Source organism: Lycium ferocissimum, chromosome 1 (assembly GCF_029784015.1).
Source record: "Lycium ferocissimum isolate CSIRO_LF1 chromosome 1, AGI_CSIRO_Lferr_CH_V1, whole genome shotgun sequence".
Classification (NCBI taxonomy): Eukaryota; Viridiplantae; Streptophyta; class Magnoliopsida; order Solanales; family Solanaceae; genus Lycium; species Lycium ferocissimum.
Window position 1 is genome coordinate 16,158,624 of NC_081342.1, and position 19,370 is coordinate 16,177,993.

Below are 19,370 nucleotides of genomic sequence, written 5' to 3' on the forward strand. Positions count from 1 at the left end.
AATTCAACTAAAACCTTGTCCTATCCACCCAATGATTATGTATGTTCCTCTAGGCAGGACCCATAAGATCTACCCAATTTTCTGAAGTATATGATATGCAATGATTTAAAAACATATGTTCTACTGAAGATTACAGAAATTCCTAAAGCTAGATTAGTAATAAGGGAAATTTTTAAAAGTATATTGTCCAACACAATAATTTGCACCCACATAATCATATACATACTTGCACAGTAAAAAAAATTGTAACTGTATATACACCCTCATAAATTGTTATACAATATATATACATCCATATATATAAAGAATCTATGTCGTATAAAAGTTATCCACCTTTTCTAAATGTGTATAGCATGTCGTTAGCTATAAGGACAAACTTTTTTTGCGAATTAAGTTGTAATTCTTGTTCAAAATTAGTCAAAATCTCCACAAGTAACTTCAGATTTTGTAGACAACCTCCTTATACTATTTCCAACAAGTCTACACAACATCCCGTCCAAATTTCCCACAAAATTATATTTGATATTCAAACTACTTCTTCATGCTTCTTCAACAATGATTGCTTACCTTTTAAATCTGATTTCACTATTCAAATCTTACACAATGAGTACAGCTAACCATGATTTGAGCTCCAACACAAATGCAAATCGAATTTATCAACTAAAGAGGCAGATGGGTTGGAGAAGAGAAATAGAAGAAGTGATCCATCTTTAAATTATATACAATGTGTCAACTCATAAAAGGGCTGAAAAACATGACTCGTTTTAATACAACATTGAGCTAAAATGAAATCAAATGACACATCTCAGCCACCTATTGTTGCTTTTATTTATTAAAAAATTCCTAAAGCTAGATTTGGGATTTTTACTCTGGGATCAAGTTGCTTTACTGAAATCAAATGACACATCATCTATTAATCTAAAGACACCAACAATACTATAAGTTTTCAGTTTAACCTTTCTTACTCTTCATTCACCTCGATGACATTTGAATATCAACTGAACAATGGGAAAAACCCAAGAAAGAACTGTTTTCCCCCTTTAATGGAGCTTTACATAGTGCAAATCTAAATCAACCAGGCCAGTGAGTAGAAAATTAGCTAGCCTTACAAATAAAGATGTAACACAAAGTACAAAATCAACCTTGGTATGATTCTCATAAGATAATAGTTGAGTTCAATGCTTCTGTTTCATTACATAATGAAATTTGGATAGAATACAAAACTTCTACACCCACCGACATACTTTGCCCTCTATTTTCCTGATAAAAGAATGATGCTTCTCTTTGCACCAAAACAAATACAAAACTTGACTACCTGCTGACTGAACCTTATGCTATTGGAATTACAATTATAAACACAAGGTAAAAAAAAATTATTTTACAGCAATCTATATTGGGTAAAAAAAAATTGAAGGAAAAAAAGAAGAACGAATATACAACAAATTCAATATATCCACCTAGGACATTTTCAACAAATCTGTAACTATAATGCAAGAAACCCTCGAGGTCCCTAAGCCTCACTCGTGTAAAAATGGGAAGGCCGGATGCTCGATAAGTTCTGTTGCAGGTTTGACATCTGCAAAATCCTTCACTTGAAGTGATTCTGAGACTTCATCAATAGAGAATGGAATGCTGCATAAAAAAGATACATGTCGGTTATAGCTAAAGTTTTCATCTAGTTCACTTGAGGATGTATAGTTGTATCGGTACAAACTTTAGCCTTCCGATCTCAGTATAGAGATTTCAGCTTTTATCAAACATGTTAATCCTGGTAGCATAAAGGTCAAAGCAAAAAATTTACAAATGATTCCATTTTTCTGTTTATCCTTTACAAACTTCAATATTATTTGAACAATTCCCTTCGAGAAGGAGTTAGAGGAAGTTTCAAATAAGTTATAATAAATTTGTTCCAGTATCAGTTTAGAATATATCTAAGAAAATGAATACAACGACCAAGGAGGAAATTCATAAAGTTGGACCTCTACCATATCAGCCGATTAAAAAATTTAAGTTCATCAAAAGAAGACAACTAACAAAGTAGTTGAGCTTTCTAAATCTTGCCTTCTTACAAGTTCACATATCATTTAAGATTTGAGTGAACTGAATGGAGAATATATTTTCCTAAGGACCCAGAGGAAAGTTAAATAACTTGAAACTTTGTGTTATCGGCACGAACAACAAGAAACTAGCTTGTTTACTTAATACAACAAGAAACTAATATTCTTACTCAAAAAGAGAAAAAGGTAGATGTGTGTAGAAGCGTTGAATGATATCCTATTTATAAATTATAATAAGAAGAAAAAGAAAAGGCAAGGACTTGTTAATGCCTCAACTCAAGGATAAGTACTAACATAACAGTGGATCTGGAAAATTTCCATCAAAGAAAGTTGTCATTGACAATCAGAAGATAGTTTTTTAAAAAGGGGCAGCCCGGTGCACTAAGCTCCCGCTGTGCGCGGGGTCCAAGGAAGGGCTGGACCACAAGGGTCTTTTGTACACAGCCTTACCCTGCATATCTGCAAGAGGCTGTTTCCACAGCTCGAACCAATTAGAAGATAAGTTTACAGAAGAAAATAGAAAGTCCCAGATAGTTTCGTAAAAGAAATATAGAAAAGATGTGTAAAGCACCATTTGTAAGTCAAAATAGTGGAGTGAGTTGATAAAATTCAACAGAGAAAGAAGCCTTAAACCATACACGTGATGGTAGTGAAGGTAGAGAATATATAATAGTGATCACTGTAGTTCACTTGCACAGATTTATTTGTCGGGGGAGCAAATAATTATATACTTCTGCTTTTAAAACACAGAATTTGAATGATTAAAACAGGTTAATTGTCAAAATAATATCACTAGCCGCAGAAGTTTTCAAATAGGGATGATAGGGGGAAGGAGGGGGGACTTGATTGAACTAATCGAGAGCAAGGGTTATTACCACCCTAAGAAACCAAAAACCAGATTTAAGTTGGGCAATGTAACTCCACACCTGCCACCCGTTTTTCCACATCATTTTTTCCTCTTTTTCTCCAAATGTGATTTTCGTTTCTTTTTTTACTTTTTCCGCCCACCATCTTTTCCTCATCATCTTTCCACCGTAACCACCCATTATCATTATCAAAAGACTTAAATCATCTTCCCCCATTATCTCTTTTATCATTATCAAAGGACCTCAAAATCATTTCATCAAGTTTTCATTTGAATTTGATAATTTCTGCTGATTGACTGGGGTCTTATCACAGGTCATATACAATATTTGAGCTGCGTTTGGGTGTTCGGGTTTTGTACAGAAAAGGAGGTGGGGTTTACCGGAAGTGGGTTTGGGTAGCTGTAAGAAGAAGAATGACATTTTCCCAACTCATGTTTAGCTGATGTCGCTTTTGATCGAAAGATATGATGTTTGACTGGAAAATACAGCTGTAATTTTGCCTTGATTTTTGCTCGCGCGCCTCAAGTTGAGTTAATACACTCTCTGTCCCACATCAGCAAATATGGGGGAAATATTTCAACTTCGCACAAGTTTAAGGGGGTCATAGGACCCCTGCAAACTAAGGTGTGCAGTTGGCAAAAGAGGACAAGTTGAGGTGAGTAATTATGTATTGTCTCTAAAAATGGTGTTTGTATGCTATATCCCTCTGAGGATACCAAGTTCTGAAGGAGGGGGGAAGGTAAAAGAACAAGGTACGCTGGGCTAAAGATGGGATACCGGAGATTAGATGATCATGTTTCTTGTCCAATATTTGACTCACGAGGATGACAAATATTCACAACAGAGAACACAGTTTCTCACCTTGAATTATCATCCAATAGAAAAGAGTTGCTCTCGGCATTGTTCGAGTCCTCTGTCATTAACACCCTCATGCTTGATATGACCTGTAACAAGAGAAGGCAATTTCAAAAGAAATTCAACTATGCTCGGGTAAAAACGCTATTTAGGACTGCAATAAGACAAAAGCCATCACTAATCTTACATCTGGGGAAACACTTCGTGTATTATAGTTGTCATCCCAATAGAGCGTACAGATTCTGTAAAGTTGCTGGACACTAAGAATCTGCAAAAGAAAGAAATTTAGAGAGAGTACATATGTTGTTGTATGTTAAACTCAAGTGAATGATAAGAAGAGAATTTGACAAAGAACTCTTTCAATCTAAATGGCTAAATGGCCACAAAAAAGAGTCCAATTTTAACTGTTCAACATTTTTTTAATTGAAGCTTCAACATATTTTATGAGAAAAGACTATTCACAGAGCTAATGCTGAAGAGGAAAAGAGACTTACAGGACACAAGTCATTGATGATCTCATCATAAGATATTCTATACTTCTGATGTATAACCTGCGGACAAGTAACAGGAAAGGGAAAATACATCAGTTGTTGCAATACATAAAAACAAACCCAAAAATTGATATCAATTCTGAGCTACGATGAAAGAAATTAACATACCAAGAATCCAACAGCTTGTCTAATATGTTTGAGTTCATCCCAAGAGGAACCTGCATACTGCAATTAAAGAACAAAAAGGAAATGAGTCAACTTTTTTAAGTAAAGCTGACAATAATGAGCCATGAGTAGCAATGTGTAAAATTACAGACATGCAGAACTTACCTCTTCTTTAGCTTGGCAGCACCACAGCTCTAGTTCAGCTAACCCAGCTTTAACATATTCCCCATTACTGAATGTACAACACTCCCTTCGGAGAAGAAGACTGCAAATTGCAATATTTAGCTGAATAAGCATTTGACAACTGACATATAATAAAAATAACTTAGAATAACAAGATTCCTCACCTGTTAAACAGTTGTACATTGATGTAAGAGAACGTCTGAGTAAATATCTTTTGAACAAGAATTGGAGGCACCTAAAAGAAACAAAAATTAGTTTTAAAATTTTACTCCACGCATATGTAAACTGCAAACATTAGCTTTTCTTTGAAATTTGGTAAAAGAAAAATGTTACGAGATCCATACAAAATTTTCTTTCAATGTACAGAGAAGAGAGTTGAGGCATTCAATAATCCGCTGCCAATGATTTGTCGAAGAGTCTTTGCCAAAGGATCGCCCGCTTCTCAAACTTCCTTTGGAAGTCCTTGGTGCCTGAATTTCAAAACATATTACTATTGGTATGTGGAAGGAAGGCTACAAAGTTGACAAATTTAGTCCAACTCAGACCACAAGCTACACTAAAAACTGAAAGGGAATAGGAAAATCTAGTGCTAAATTCGAACAATCTCAAGAAACAACCACAAAAGAGCAGAAGCAGATGTTTTACTTATCAACATGTCAATGGAAATAAATAGCTACTAGTCCAAAACTAGCTTCCCTAAAAGAGTAAGAATATATATATATATATATATATATATATATATATATATATATATATATAAAAACATTTGACAAAAGAAACAAAAACGAAAAAGAACTTTCAGGAATGTTGAGGATTCTCCTAAAAACAATACAAAGAAAAATTAAGAGAATTTCCCGTATAGACTCTGACCTAATACCAAATGACTTAGAATATTATGAAAATTTACTAGCCATGCATCTCTGCTTACAAACGAAAACTGATGATAGTCTGAATTTTTTTAGATCAGAGTAAAATTTAGTGGAAAAGGATGAGCAATTAAGCAACAACCTCCAAGGGCATCCTGAACTTGGGGAAGTGGTAAGCCAAAAAGGAAGCAGATAGTGGATTGCTGAGAGAATATTTCAACAAACCTGAATGCATAAGGAAATGAGTGATCCCAACTCCTTTTTCAAGTTATCCCTAATAATTCCATAAATCTTTTCAACGTATGCTGTAAGCTGCTGCTTGAAAAGCAGAGCAGGGTATTTTGCTTCAACTTGGCGCACTACCAATGCAGCTGCAGCTGCAGCTGCATTGACAGTAGAAGGCGACGAACGAAATCCCTGAAAACAACACAACATAATCAGAAAGAACAGACATGAGAGCAAGCTACTCTTGACAGAGACTACACTCAAGCTTAAACAAGAACTAAGGAAAATTCAAAAGCTTCATACCATTGTCATTCTCCCAAATAGAGATGTCGGAGGTTGTGGTTTGCGGGAAGGAGTTGCACCAACTGCACCACCTGGTTTCAGACTTTTTTGGATTAAAAACAACAACGTTGAGGTATTTGACAGCCAATACGCCATGTGGTCGTTGCTTTCTTGATTCTGCAATCAGTAAATACCTTGTTAATCACAATGGTTCTAAATGCAGCATCGCTGCACTCCTCTTTCCCCTGTACTGATTGTCTCATGGATGACAATTTAAACCATTCAGAAGAAAGCAAGCAAACTGCCAGATAATTTTCCTATTCCACACTTTAGTAATAATGGAAGTTATGTTGAATTTCACTAGACACTGATATTCTTTTCCATGTTTCGTTAATGATTCAAGTTGCCTCTAAATGAAAACATTAAGTTATTCCTTAAATGTAGTGTATCAAGTTTATTTCATATGGAAAGATATCAACTCATAATTTGCATCTGGTTTGAATGTCTAATAAATTTAAAATCTGGAAACTTGTACCTCGGTATAAACTATTAAACAATTTTCCAGCTAAATAAATATAAGGACTTCCTAAATGAAGAAGTATTTCACAGTAAAATATAACGTCCTATAGTTGTTGATGCTGGTTGGATGGGACAATATAAAGCAGCTGACTGAATTATACAAATATATGAAAATACAAGATTCAAAAGCTGCAGGTAATACTTTCTGCAATTCCCACGCTGAGATAAAGTCCCATCTGCTTCAATACATTAGGATTTACAACTTTCTTTTCCAACCTTCAAACATTTATTGCCGTCTACAGGTCACTGATTTCCAGTTTCATCTCAAAGGTAACACCTCCAGATAACTTCAAAATGGAAAGCTCATTCCCTGACAAGAATCAGAAACCTAAGGTACCCCGTTAAAATGTGGAGCTCATGAACTTATTCAAAAGAAAATATTGATATATAGCTAGTGACTCCACCAAAATCTGTTTACGTTACTGTTGCTTAGGCACACTAATTCAACCAACCCTTAACACCCTCCCTCTCCACTGACAGCTTCAGAAATCAGGAATAAGTATTTTCCACGGATTCAGTTAAGCAAGATTGATTTGTTACGCCGTACATGAGATCATGAATTCCTAATAGGAAAGAGAACATATATTGCTGACATCCTCAAAAGAGAATGATATAGGTAAATATGTTGATGAATATCATATTGACTTCCCTCCACAATGGTTTAAAATTTAAATGGTAATGCTATAAGCAGGGGGTTTTTCCCTTTCCTAATAAATGCTGGAAGCGACTGCAAAATTGCTTTCTCTGTAACAATATTAAAGATAATGGATGTTTATATCTATTTCTTTTTTACTTAGAGCCCGTTTGGATTGGCTTATAAGTTGCTTATAAGCTCTTTTCAGCTTTTTTGAGTGTTTGGCTGGCCAGCTTAAAGTCATTTTGTGCTTAAAATAAGCTCAATAAAATAATTGGGCCCCCCGTTTGACTTAGCTTATCTAAAGCAGCTTATAAGCTGAAAACAGCTTGTAAGCCAAAAAAAAATAAGTTGGGGTAGCCCAACTTTTTTTTTTTTTAGCTTATAAGCTGTTTAAAATAAGCCCATCCAAACAGGCTCTTAAATGGATGTTTAGCTCCTGGTCTGTACAGAAGCAGGTAATCACTAGTCAAGCAATTATTGTCCAAGCCTTCAGTTCTTAAATATCCCGGAAACATGTCCATGTCAATGTAAATAATCAGCATCTACAAGTACTTACCTCAATAGCTGAACCAATCATCTGAATCAAACGATCGAACACACTGGTCCTCTCAGCTTCAAATGATTTCCAGTGGAGAAGGCATTTGTAGATGGTAAAGGCTGCAACTGGCTTTCCTTGGCTGAACCCCACATTCTTCATCACACAGTCAATGAGCGCATCAACATCCTCCTGTAGGTCAACAAAAAGATTTCATTTAACAAAATGTTCTCTATCAGGAATTAAGAAATAGATAATCCAACTATCCATACATGCTGCTGTCGATCAACAGGAGGTCTCCTCAACTTGCTGTCAGGGGTTTCATAATTTTTAGAAGGTGTGGAACTCAGTGCATCCTGCAAAAATTAGTGCAGTAATTAGAGTTTGACAGCATCCTGCAAGTGATGTAGCTCAATGACTACAAAAGCATGTCTTACATTAATGTGATTTTCATCATGGAGATGGTGCCCATTTTCAACTATCTGAAAATACAAAAACAGTGTCTCAAGTTTGTTAACAGTATTGGTCAAAAGAAAAGAGAAGAATGAAAATGATGACTCTTTCCCTGGTAAGTACCTTGGAAGCCAGACTAGGTGAATGATCTGGAACCCCCTTGGCAGGGGTTAACAGGCCCTGCTGTCGAAGAATCTTGTTCTCAGATTCCATGTCAAAAATTTTCTCCTCAAGCCTAAAAACCAAAAGACCCAGTGATGAGTAATGTAACTGTACGACAGCAACAGTTTTACGCATGTATCAATTTAAGCTACAAATGCCTATAAGTTCATTCAACCTTTGCATATTAGTCTTCAACTGAACAATCTTAGACTCTGCCTCCATCGCTTGCTTCAACCGCTCCTCACTAAGTTTATTGGTCTCTTCATATTTTCTTTCTGTTTCACCAATCTTCTTTTCTAGAGAGCTTACCATAGTCTAATATTCAATAAAATAATTATCAAAACTTGCACGCCAAGTAGCTTCAGTTAATAAACATACAAAGCAACAACAGAAACCTGACTTCAAAGTTTCAGTCAACTTACCTTTAGGTTCTCATTTTCAATGTTAAGTTTGTCCATCAATTCATGGTCAATAACTGGGACTTCCTGTACAATAGGGATCTGCTCGGCGGCCCTTTTTGCATTTTCACGTTCTTTGACAAGCATTTCCTTGGTTTCCTTGAACTGAACTTGCATCTCCTGCAAAGCAGATTGTAGTTTTGCATTTTCCTGTGTTTTTGCTTCTTCAACATCCGCCTACAAAAACACAATTTGAATAATGAGCTGGAAAAGAAGAAACAGCATGATCACGTAAGGAAATAATAGTTGAGATGGGACAAGTTTATATTCTCACAACCATTATCTCATACTTCTCTTCTTCTTCTTCTTCTTCTTCTATTTTTTTTTTTTTTTTTTTTTTTTTGTGATAAGGTAAGGTATAGCATTATCTCATACTTATTCAACAAGCACAAAAGTTGTTGAAAGTTTGTGGCCCATTTGTTGAAAACGTGCATTCTTTTCAAGCTAAGTATCTTTCACAACCAGTGGGATGCTAGATGTGATCTAATCACCCACAAACTACCTATTTTTTATTTTATTTTTGAGAATGGTAACAGTTAGCCTATATATCCACAGGTATACGACAACCAAGTATGTAATCCCCCTTCAAAAGCATTACAACTTACATTTGCCCTTCTATATTTCACTAGATTACAGCCAGTCAAAGCTGTAAAAATATCAACTGTTTAATCTATCACCTCCTGTTTACACCAAAAGTAGTATAGGCTAAACAATTCATCTTTAGAGTTAAACTACTGCAAGATGTGACCCCAAATCTTTCAAGGAGCTGAAGCAGTCCATTACTTAAACCGAGTGCCTCTATTCTGGTGCTTTAGTGTTCCCTTCACCAAATAAAATTATAGCGCTCCATGTATCTGTTCTAGTTCTAAACACTACCCTCAAAAATCATTATCCTAGATTAACAGGCAATTTTTGGCGTTCCTTATTTTTTAAAGTCAATTTTTGGTGTTTCCTTCCCCGTTTTTTAAATGGATAAACAATGTACATATGAAGTTTAAAGAAGTTTGTTCCATTTCAAAAAAAAAAAAAAAAAAAAAAAAAAAGATTGTTCCAGAACTTGCTTTACAGAAAGCATTGATCAAGGATATTGTGTCATGAAAGAACAACTACCAAAATGTGGGTGAACAATTATGTATATAATTTCTTATCTACTGACCCTCATGCGTTTCTCCAGCTGCAATCTCCAAGTTAATTCTTCAACTTGCTTCTCTAACTTATTCTTTGCAGCTTGCAGAGCCCCAGTCTCTCGTGCAGCCTGAAAAAGGACGAGTAAGAGTAGAACTCAGATAAAAAGCAGTTGATGAGACCAAACAAGGGTGTGGAATGAGAATTACCATCTTAAGCTTCTTCAGTTCCTTACGAGCAACTTTAGCTCTCCAAGCACATTGAGTGGTAATTGCAGCTTTCTTGAGCTTCTTAAATTTCGAACATACCAAGAACTTGCGACAATGGCTCTGAACATAGAGTATGAGGGTCCATCAAAATTAGCAGTAGCTTTTGAGATACGCTATCCAGTTGCTAAGAAGAAAACTATTGCAAATAGACTACATTTACTAAAGTAGGAATCTATCTCAAATTTTTTGAAATGATTCTCCTTCATTTAACCCCCAGGGTTGGTTCAACCATTTAGGGCCCAACCATAAACCTGAAGGTCATGAAATTGAACCCCACTTATCTATATCCTTAGACTTACCATTCTCCAGGAACAAGAAAAAGAAAAGACAGATTTATCCTTTGAGATATTAAATGCTTGCCTGAATAATAATTGCTGCTTTTGTCTGCCTTCTGAATCGAAGCTCATTGCGTGCAGCCATCCCACGCAATCCTGTCTGAACTGAAACAGCAGAGGACCACAACTCTTTATAAGCCTTCCTAGCAAGATGCTTTCGCACATTTGTCTGGATTCTAAGAGAAGCTGCTTCCCTCCGCAAGCTCTCATATACACGCCGAGCAAGTTCCCCTACAATCACCAAATGGAAACAATCAAATGAGAAACATGATCCCTGAAGTGCATCCTAACATAGGAACCCACGCATGCAGCAAATTCATTACCTCGGCACAGAGATTGTATCTGTATTGTTGACCGACGTAACAATGTAAAACTTCTCCGAGCCATGTAAGAACGAACTTTTCTCTGTATGATGCTAGCAGATCTCCCTAACACCTCTGTCCTTCTAGCATCCAGTTCTGCCATTTGACCAGCTCTCAGAAACACCTTTGTTTTACCAATCTGCAAGACCAAATAAAGACCAATGAATGGCTATCGAAGCCTAAACATGGGACAAGTCTCACATACGAAACTAGGACGAATATTTGATATTGAGGCCACATTAAAGCATGCTTATAAACAAGAACCAAAATAACTCTATGAAGAAAATAAGTACAGCATATTAGACTTGCCACTGAAGTTTGCAGCATCATGAGCAGAAAAACAGTATAAACTAGGAGAAGAAACATGAGAAGGGTGCATTTTAGCACTTAATGGCCAAGAAGAGGAAAATGGACTAAAGCGAGGAGCCACTTTGAGATCAAAATATCTGAAAGAGGTCAAACATATATTTTGTTATTATTATTTGTTTGCTTATTTACTTTTCAATCATTAGGTCAAAACAAGAAACTTGCAAACCTAAAGAAGTTCAAAGCACATCCATGAGGAGTCAATCAACAAAAGAGACAAGAAAGCAGACCATCTATGAAATTATTTGTCTTATTACCCAACTAGTAATGCTCATATGAAAGCAAATGACAGAGAAGAGATGGGGGACAAGCCAGAAAGATAAATGCAGTCAACGGATTTATGGTCCTCCAAACATTTGTATTCTACTCTCTTCTAAACATGTTGAAAATCTGAAACAATTAAGCATAACAAATACAAAATGAGACACAGCTTGTTTGATATATCTTAGCGAATAAAAAATGTTTCCATGTGTGTTATGTCCAGAAAGCTAACAAATATTGTCAGTGAATTTAGATGATTTTTATATTTTAAAATATTACAAAAGATAGAACAGTACATGCAAAAGTTTGAAAGTATTTCATATCCCAATAAGAGTACTTTCAAAAATTACCTGGTAGCCTTCAAGTCCAACTTTCTCCAAGAGTCTTTTGCATGCAGCGACCTCATCCGTACTGACATGAATTAGCCAACACATTTAAACAGAATCAATTCATAATTTGAATTACACAAGGTAATAACATACCTGCCATCTAAAACTTCAGGTGAGAGGATGCCAAAGCGATCTAGAAATTCATAGAACGGTTTCCGAGTAGGATATCCAGCCATGCTTATTCTAATAGCTTCCATCACTCCCTAGAATTAGAATACGAGTGAGTTTAAATCCAACTCCCACGTAAATTACCAGAAACAAAATTCAAAACATTTGCTTACCCCACAGCGCAGCTGCTGCAGAACATTGTGATTCTCAAAGATAGCTGGCTTTAGCAGATTATTAGGCTTTACACATCGAATGTAGTGGGGTTCTGTTGCATTCAGTGTTTCAAGCAAAGATTGCAGTTGTTGCTGCAAAAATATAACGAAACAAATCATGGTTCAATATGCTCCCAGCCACAGCAAAGATAAGAGGGAAGAGAAAATATGAGAGAAAAAGGTGCATTCTACGTGCCTTAAACCTTGAGCCAATTGAAGAGAACTTCGATTGTTTTGATGATTCCTCATTTGATGTTGGAAACAGCCCAGATACAAAGGAACACTTTGAAGCATTCAGGAGTGCCTGGTGCTCAGCAATAACATAATCTTTGTTTTTCTCCAGAAACAACTCGGTTTGATACGTGACCTGGAGAAAATAACATGTATCCCGAGCATATCAAGATTTATCCATCTATTTTTGACGTTAACTAGAAATTCTAAACATGATATTGCAAATGCTGTATATATCAAAAGAAACAAAAACTTACATCACCAGCATAATGGCATATAGTGAAATCCGAACGAGCCAACTTGGGCTTGGCAAACCGTTTATGGTTTTTGAAAGTTTGATAGAGCTTTTGAGCAAACGTTTCATGAGTAGATCTAGGAAACATACTACAAAAACAAAACGAAAGCATTGTAAGGATCCTAAGGAACCAAATATGAGCAAAAGTAGCACAAATAAGTGCGGCAATTGTAAGAGATAATGGATGATAAGGCTACTGGGAAAACTTCAGCAAGCTACTTACCAAGCTTCATCAAGAAGTGCTATAATACCGCCTGGTTTCTGAGCACAGGGAAAAATTAAGATGTCATTAAAATCAGGAAAGAGCAAGTAATTAAGTGCTGGTGCAAATGGTAATGAGAAAACAAATCAACTGAATGAGAAAATGGAGCGCAAACGAGATTATCCATGATCCATTATTTAGAAATTAGAAGATCTTCTTTTTTTTTTTTTTTTTTTTTTCCTTGAGATGGTAACAATTATTTAGAAGATTTTTGATAAGGAAGAAAAAAGATGTTAAGCCACATGATTTTTGGTCTTTTACTACTAGAACATCTCTGTGGCTTTTTATATTCTTGCTGACACTATCTCTGCAAAAGCTATTTGGCCCCTGTTATTACTGTTTATCAATGGAAAGATTATCTCTGAAGCTATTTAACCCTAAACATGCAGTACAACGATCCTGAACCCAACAGGTTCCACGATCAAAACATGTTAGCAACATGAGGTTGAAAAACTGAGCTGCATCAGTAAATCTGACAAACGTTTGCAAAGAGAATAACATATTCCTAATGAAAGGCAAGTGACTGCCAAGAAGACCTGGAGATTTTACAAAGAGGGAAGAGAGGATCGCAGTAAAATGGCTTTAGTGGGGGCTATTGCATCAGAGTGGGGATGCAACAACTTTTCCTTTACTGACTCAACCGACAAATATATTCTAAGACAAGTAAACAATTGTAAGACTTTAAGCACCCAAAATCTCAGCACAAACCTTTTCTACCAGATCCAGAATATCTTGATTATCAATGAACTCAATGTAGCTCCAGTTAATTTCTTCTTTCGTATACTCTTCTTGTTCCATTTTGAAAACATGCTGCAAAAAACATTGGTAGGTATCACAAAGCTGTGCAGCAAACTAAAAATTAGTACAAAAACGATAAGGAGATAGCCAGAACCTGATTGAAGTGCTGCTGAAGCTTCTCATTTGTTAAATTGATACAGAATTGTTCAAAGCTGCAGATATAATCCAAAAAATGATATATTATACAAAAGAATCAACTTAGTTACCAAAATGTAACAAGATTCTATAGTGAGCTTCTTTAAGCTTCAATAACTATCAGATGTAGAAAGAAAGTAAGAACGGTTAACTAATAACTCACAATCAGGTCTTAAGTCTACATTAAATTTGATTGGCGAAAGTGCACAGATAAATACAATACAATTTTCAATAACATAAATGTGACCCTTGACAAAATGTGAAGTACTGTGACATTTGCTTGCTCGAGGGGATGTCAAGGGAATTCCTTAATTTTTCACTGCAAGAGACAACTCACGTACAATCCAACGAAAAGGCAACAACAAATAAAGCACCTGTTAGTCTTGAAACTCTCAAATCCATAGATATCCAGCACACCAATCAAAGATTTGGAATTTGGATCTTGACCAATTGTATTATTAATCTTATCTACCAGCCTGCAAACAAATGTTGAAGGGTCTGAGTGAACTGACAATTTTTTGTAGAAATAAGAATACTACAAAAAACGAAGAAGATAACTGAACCAGTCATTTAATTCCTGTTCAAACACAAAACTAAAGCTTACCAGTCAAACAATCTTGAGTACACAATTTTTGCAAGAGCATCTCTACTGGTAAGTGCAGCTTCTGGATCCAGCCATTTGGTGATGGTTTCATCACGAGTTACAATAACACGTTTGCAAAGGGAATCCTCTAGAGCCTTTACGTCACACCTATGAGTAACATAAAAGTTTAATGGCTACTCTGTCTCTGTATATCTCTCTAAAAGAAATGCTTCAAACCAGTAAAAGAAAATAATATGCTTTGATTCAATGTTCCTTATACACCACTTACATGAATAGCTCCGCAGCAGTTCTCAGATGAAACCAAGATTTCTCATCTTTGGGCACTGACGAGTCTATCTCCTTCCCCTTTGTAAATTCTATGTTTCCAAGATGGAGAATTGCTGCCACTACTCGAAATATTGCATCCTAAGAGCATTCACAAGGTAACCAAGAAAGCATGAGGAAATTTTGAAGTTGAACATGTTTTACTGTCACTATTAATTTCCCAAATATACCTGCTCTTCAGAGCTTATTCCAACAACATCCATTGCCCTTCTTGTAGCTAAGTATTCTTTGGCATCATCAATCCCATCTAACTCATAGCAATTTGTCTGATTGAGGTAATGAAATGTCCTAGGATTGTCCAATTTGAACCTTTGAATGTCCTGAGAGTGGAAAGATAAAATAAGAAGCTTGGAAAGCAAGTCCATATGACAGAGTATTCCTCAATATGAACTAAGATCCAAGAGAAGGAAAAGGAGTTAAGCATCCCAGGCAAAGACACAGCAGCACCTGCGGCAGGACAATCACGGTAGGTGTACTGGTTGTTATAGGATGATCCCTGAACCAATTTATGTTACTACAGCATAGTATTGTTCTCTCTTTTTTCTATAACAGTGGCATCTTTGGCCAGCTTGCGTGCACCTCGTCTATTCTATCGGGGACCTGCTACCTCCCGCAGAGCAGAACTAAACTGGAGTATCGTATCAACTTTTTTCTAAGTGAATCATAGAAATGCAAAGATGCTTTCCCTATATGAGCTATCCAAACAAAAGTATGGTACGACTTTCCTACTACTAAGGGCAAAAGCATACTCCGAAGGGTCAAAAATAACCAATATGATCAGGGAAAAAACATAAGCCGTGCAGGTTACATATCTTTTACCCCTTCATGTCCATGGGATATTTACACTCTAAAGAAGATTTGGTGTTCAACTGGATTACATGTACTGGACAAAACCTATCGTCCCAGTGCAATATTCTCTAGGCACTGCCACCATCAGAATACAGCTGGGCGCATGTGAGCTAGGAAAAAACACAGATGACTTGTCCTATAACCTAATCAGGTTGCATCCGGACTATTCTTTGACTTCTGAAGCTAATCGCAAAGTATAAAATCAGCCATCAACATTATAAGTTGTCAGAGAAGAAGACAAGATAAGATGCCTCAGATTATAGTAATAACCTCATTTGCAAGTTGCAACCTCTAAAAAGCTTAACATTGCGAGAGTAAAAGCCCAATGGAAAAAAATTGGTTGACTTTTCCAACACAGCAGAGGAGTGAACCAAATCTTCAGGGTAGAAAACAATATAAAATACTGCGGGTTCGGAATGCATATTCTTCATAGAAATCCATCTAATGAAGTATATATTGGCGCATTACCTCCGGTGGTGCAGCACAAATCATGTAGAAACAATGATAATTTCTCTCAGGATCAGACAACTGGCAAACACGAGATCTTTCGAGTAAATATGTTCTGACAGCAGCTCCCGAGATCCTTCCCATTTGGTCAAACTGGATCTCCACAAACTTACCAAAACGACTGCAATCTCCATGCAAGAGATATTACAACCATGTAGCAATTTTTTCCATGAAAAAAAGAAAGAAAGAAATTCAACCAGAGGTTACTAGCACGTATCCAACCTTGAGTTATTGTTTCTGACAGTTTTCGCGTTACCAAATGCCTCCAGAACAGGGTTAGACTGCAAAATGCAAAATGCAAAAGCGTAGGCACCATGTAAGAGTAGAAAAAGCAACAGATGCTATTTAGTTTTACAAACGATTATCAGCAACCAATTGTCACGCTCAACTGACGAAAGTATAAGACTTATTACCTCCAGGACTTGCTGCTCAACTGATCTACTACCTTCAGCTGCAGCTCTCCCTCCCATGTAAGCAAGATAGCGCATGAGTTGCTTGGTGCTTTCTGTTTTACCAGCCCCACTCTCCCCACTAACCAATATTGACTGACTTACTCCATCATTGATCATAAGTCTGCATTCACAGTAAATATAGTTTAATGACCAATTCAAAACAGAGTGCTTCGTTCATAGAAACAGAGAAGCACAAACCTGTATGCTGCATCTGCAACAGCATAAGGGTGTGGACTCAGCTCCCCAAAAGCTGCACCTTTATATTGGGCCATCATATGGGTATCATATAAGTGAGGTAGCCTTCTAAAAGGATTGACAGCGATTAATATGTTCCCTGTATATGTCTGAAATCATCACTTATTAGGTTACTTGACTAAATACGATCACCCCTGAATACTAAAAGGAAAACGAAAAAATCTTATAAAATGACAAGAGAAACTCACATATATTTCATTGATATCATATCTAGCCTTTAAATTATGCAGGACTCCTGGTTCATGCAAATAAGCCAGCTTCGTCATATCATCGACGCCAGATGGCGGAGCTTCAGCATCTTTGGCGTAGACATTAGAAGACTTAACAACAACCTGTAACCACAGATTTCAGCGAGTAAATGAACAAGGTTCAACATTTCCCAAAACTCAATGCCCTGGCTCGTTTCTGCCATTAGTTGAATGAACCAACTCAATACTTCTTTCCTAGAATAAAATGCCATGTGCTCACTTACCGTTTTACCAGAAGTGCAAAGAACCTTTACGTCTGAACCATTAACCTCGATAACTTCCCCATCCATCCAGGCTACATCAGGATCCTCCACCCAAACAAGAGAACCAACCGGTAAGCTAACAGAAGCAGCCTGCAAATACAACAATGTCGGATCGCCCATTCAGAAATATAGTTTGCACTCTTTTATGCCCTTAAACTTATAAGCAAAATGAATATGGCTCAGATTGAGGCTGCCAGTCAGTATAAAGGAGTCAAAGCCTGTCTAGCCATTAAGAGGCCAAGCAACGAGAAGAAAACAATGCCTTCGAAACCAGAGAAATAGTGCCACATTGCATTGAATTTTCTCAAATGCATAGTTAATGCAGCAAGCCTCGGCTGATAGAATTAGAAAAAAAAAAAAAAACTTATTCAACATAAAAGGACATAATTTGTTTATCCTTTTATTGAAATGCAGCTCTGCTTACTACTCACTCTAGATGATCACTAAAAAGTTTCAGAAAATACATGAGAGTGCTCCCATGGAAGTTAATTTAATTTACCAACTTTACTTAGAAAAGCATGAAACAGTCGGAGAGATTATACATCAATTTCTTTGAGATGCTCATAATAATGCTCATGCAGGAGGCGGAGCATCGATCGTGACCCCACCCCCAACTCCACTCCGCTAAAACAAAAAGTCAAATAACTACAGATATTGAAAGGAAAATTTGCATAGCACCGTCAGCTTTAATAAACTCGTAGACATCTAAGAATTCCTAAAAAGGTCAAATCACCATGACCAACTTGACCTGAAATTAAACTATCCAACCTAAATAAAAACCATACAAATTAAAAGAAAACAACATAGTCCCTTCAACATCCATAGACTTATAGCAATCTATGATTATTATTTTTCCACCAAAGCTGGAGCTTTTACAGCACACTTAGTTAGCAAAATAAAATGTCATAAACAAGTCTTTATCACCATGACCAAATTAACCCAATGGCATAAAGTATCCCCTGATAACAATGAGGAATAATACCCTTTAAATCAAATTTCATACAGATCAAAACAAACAAAATATATATCAAGAAATGCAGATCAAACAATGCTGTACTTTAATAACAAACATAACAAGAAATAATCCAATAGTACCATTTATTAAATAACTCCAATCAGATCAGATACTTGCGTTGCTTATCAATCAACTTGTAAATCCTCAATGACAATAAAAAGAACTCAAATTCAAACAGATCAAGAAACCAGTGATTTGCCAACCCAATCTTGATTTTTCTCCTCAAAAATAACAAGTATAAAAGCAACACTTCACTTTTCTTCTATTGCTATATTACTTCAACTTGACTCTAAAAAAAAAAAATTCAAACTTTTCAAAAACCAAGATCTGGTAAGCAAATGAACTGAAAAATCCCTTTATTTTCTGTACTAAATAACCAGTCCAATTTCTCGTGGAAAATTAATGAAAAATTGGAAAGGTTTAAAGATTTCAAGAAATGCACTAATGAAAGAGCAAAAGAATGTGTCTTTTTCGTTTGAAGTTTTTTTTTTCCTTCTTCTTTGGTTTTTCTTTTCTTTTCTTTTCTTTTCTTTTATCTCAAAGCCCACGTTAGTTTGGGGGATTTGGTCTAAGTTATATTAATAAGTATTTTAATGACTTAATTTGTAATTAAGGAGGAGGAGTAATAAAAATATGTGTTAAATGAAGTGATTAATACCAAGTCTACCCTTCCTAGATTCGCGTTATTACAAAGGAGAGAACAGGTCATTAACGCGGACAAGATATATTGTCTTGTGGTCCCTACTGTTCAAAACGGCGCGGCGGGTAAAACACCCCAGGATATAGCGTTTTTGAGATGCTCATACGATGTCGTTTGTCCGAATTTCTAACACGTTGTTTGGTACGTGGGATAAGGTGGGACATCTCAAAATTAAGTTTGGGCTTCACTTT

The 19,370-nt window shown here is 36.2% G+C and overlaps 1 protein-coding gene across 1 annotated transcript; it reads right to left on the bottom strand.

Annotated features, from left to right (window-relative positions):
- Positions 1-1,130: 1,130 nt before the first annotated feature.
- On the bottom strand, positions 1,131-19,027 carry LOC132050215 (myosin-6-like). The gene is made up of 39 exons (XM_059441356.1): positions 18,560-19,027; positions 17,426-17,554; positions 17,142-17,285; positions 16,897-17,042; positions 16,660-16,819; positions 16,469-16,527; positions 16,208-16,367; positions 15,061-15,210; positions 14,835-14,971; positions 14,567-14,713; positions 14,337-14,438; positions 13,922-13,979; positions 13,738-13,839; positions 12,991-13,028; positions 12,730-12,856; positions 12,438-12,608; positions 12,203-12,334; positions 12,015-12,124; positions 11,883-11,943; positions 10,867-11,044; positions 10,569-10,774; positions 10,149-10,268; positions 9,971-10,069; positions 8,779-8,991; positions 8,532-8,671; positions 8,318-8,429; positions 8,179-8,223; positions 8,014-8,097; positions 7,763-7,933; positions 6,012-6,167; positions 5,709-5,900; positions 4,962-5,087; positions 4,782-4,852; positions 4,600-4,699; positions 4,438-4,494; positions 4,273-4,329; positions 3,966-4,046; positions 3,785-3,867; positions 1,131-1,632 (listed from the first exon to the last, which is right to left on the bottom strand). Exons 1-39 carry the CDS (start codon positions 18,560-18,562, stop codon positions 1,518-1,520), a joined length of 4,542 nt encoding a protein of 1,513 aa, XP_059297339.1. The 5' UTR covers positions 18,563-19,027; the 3' UTR covers positions 1,131-1,517.
- Positions 19,028-19,370: the final 343 nt, after the last annotated feature.

Excerpts from the sequence above, each read along its gene's own strand:
- LOC132050215 (XM_059441356.1), bottom strand. Across the intron at positions 12,125-12,202 it reads TGCAGCAGCTGCGCTGTGGG|GGAGTGATGGAAGCTATTAG; the intron begins GTAAGCAAATGT and ends TTCTAATTCTAG. Across the intron at positions 1,633-3,784 it reads CTATTGGATGATAATTCAAG|CATTCCATTCTCTATTGATG; the intron begins GTGAGAAACTGT and ends TTTTTTATGCAG.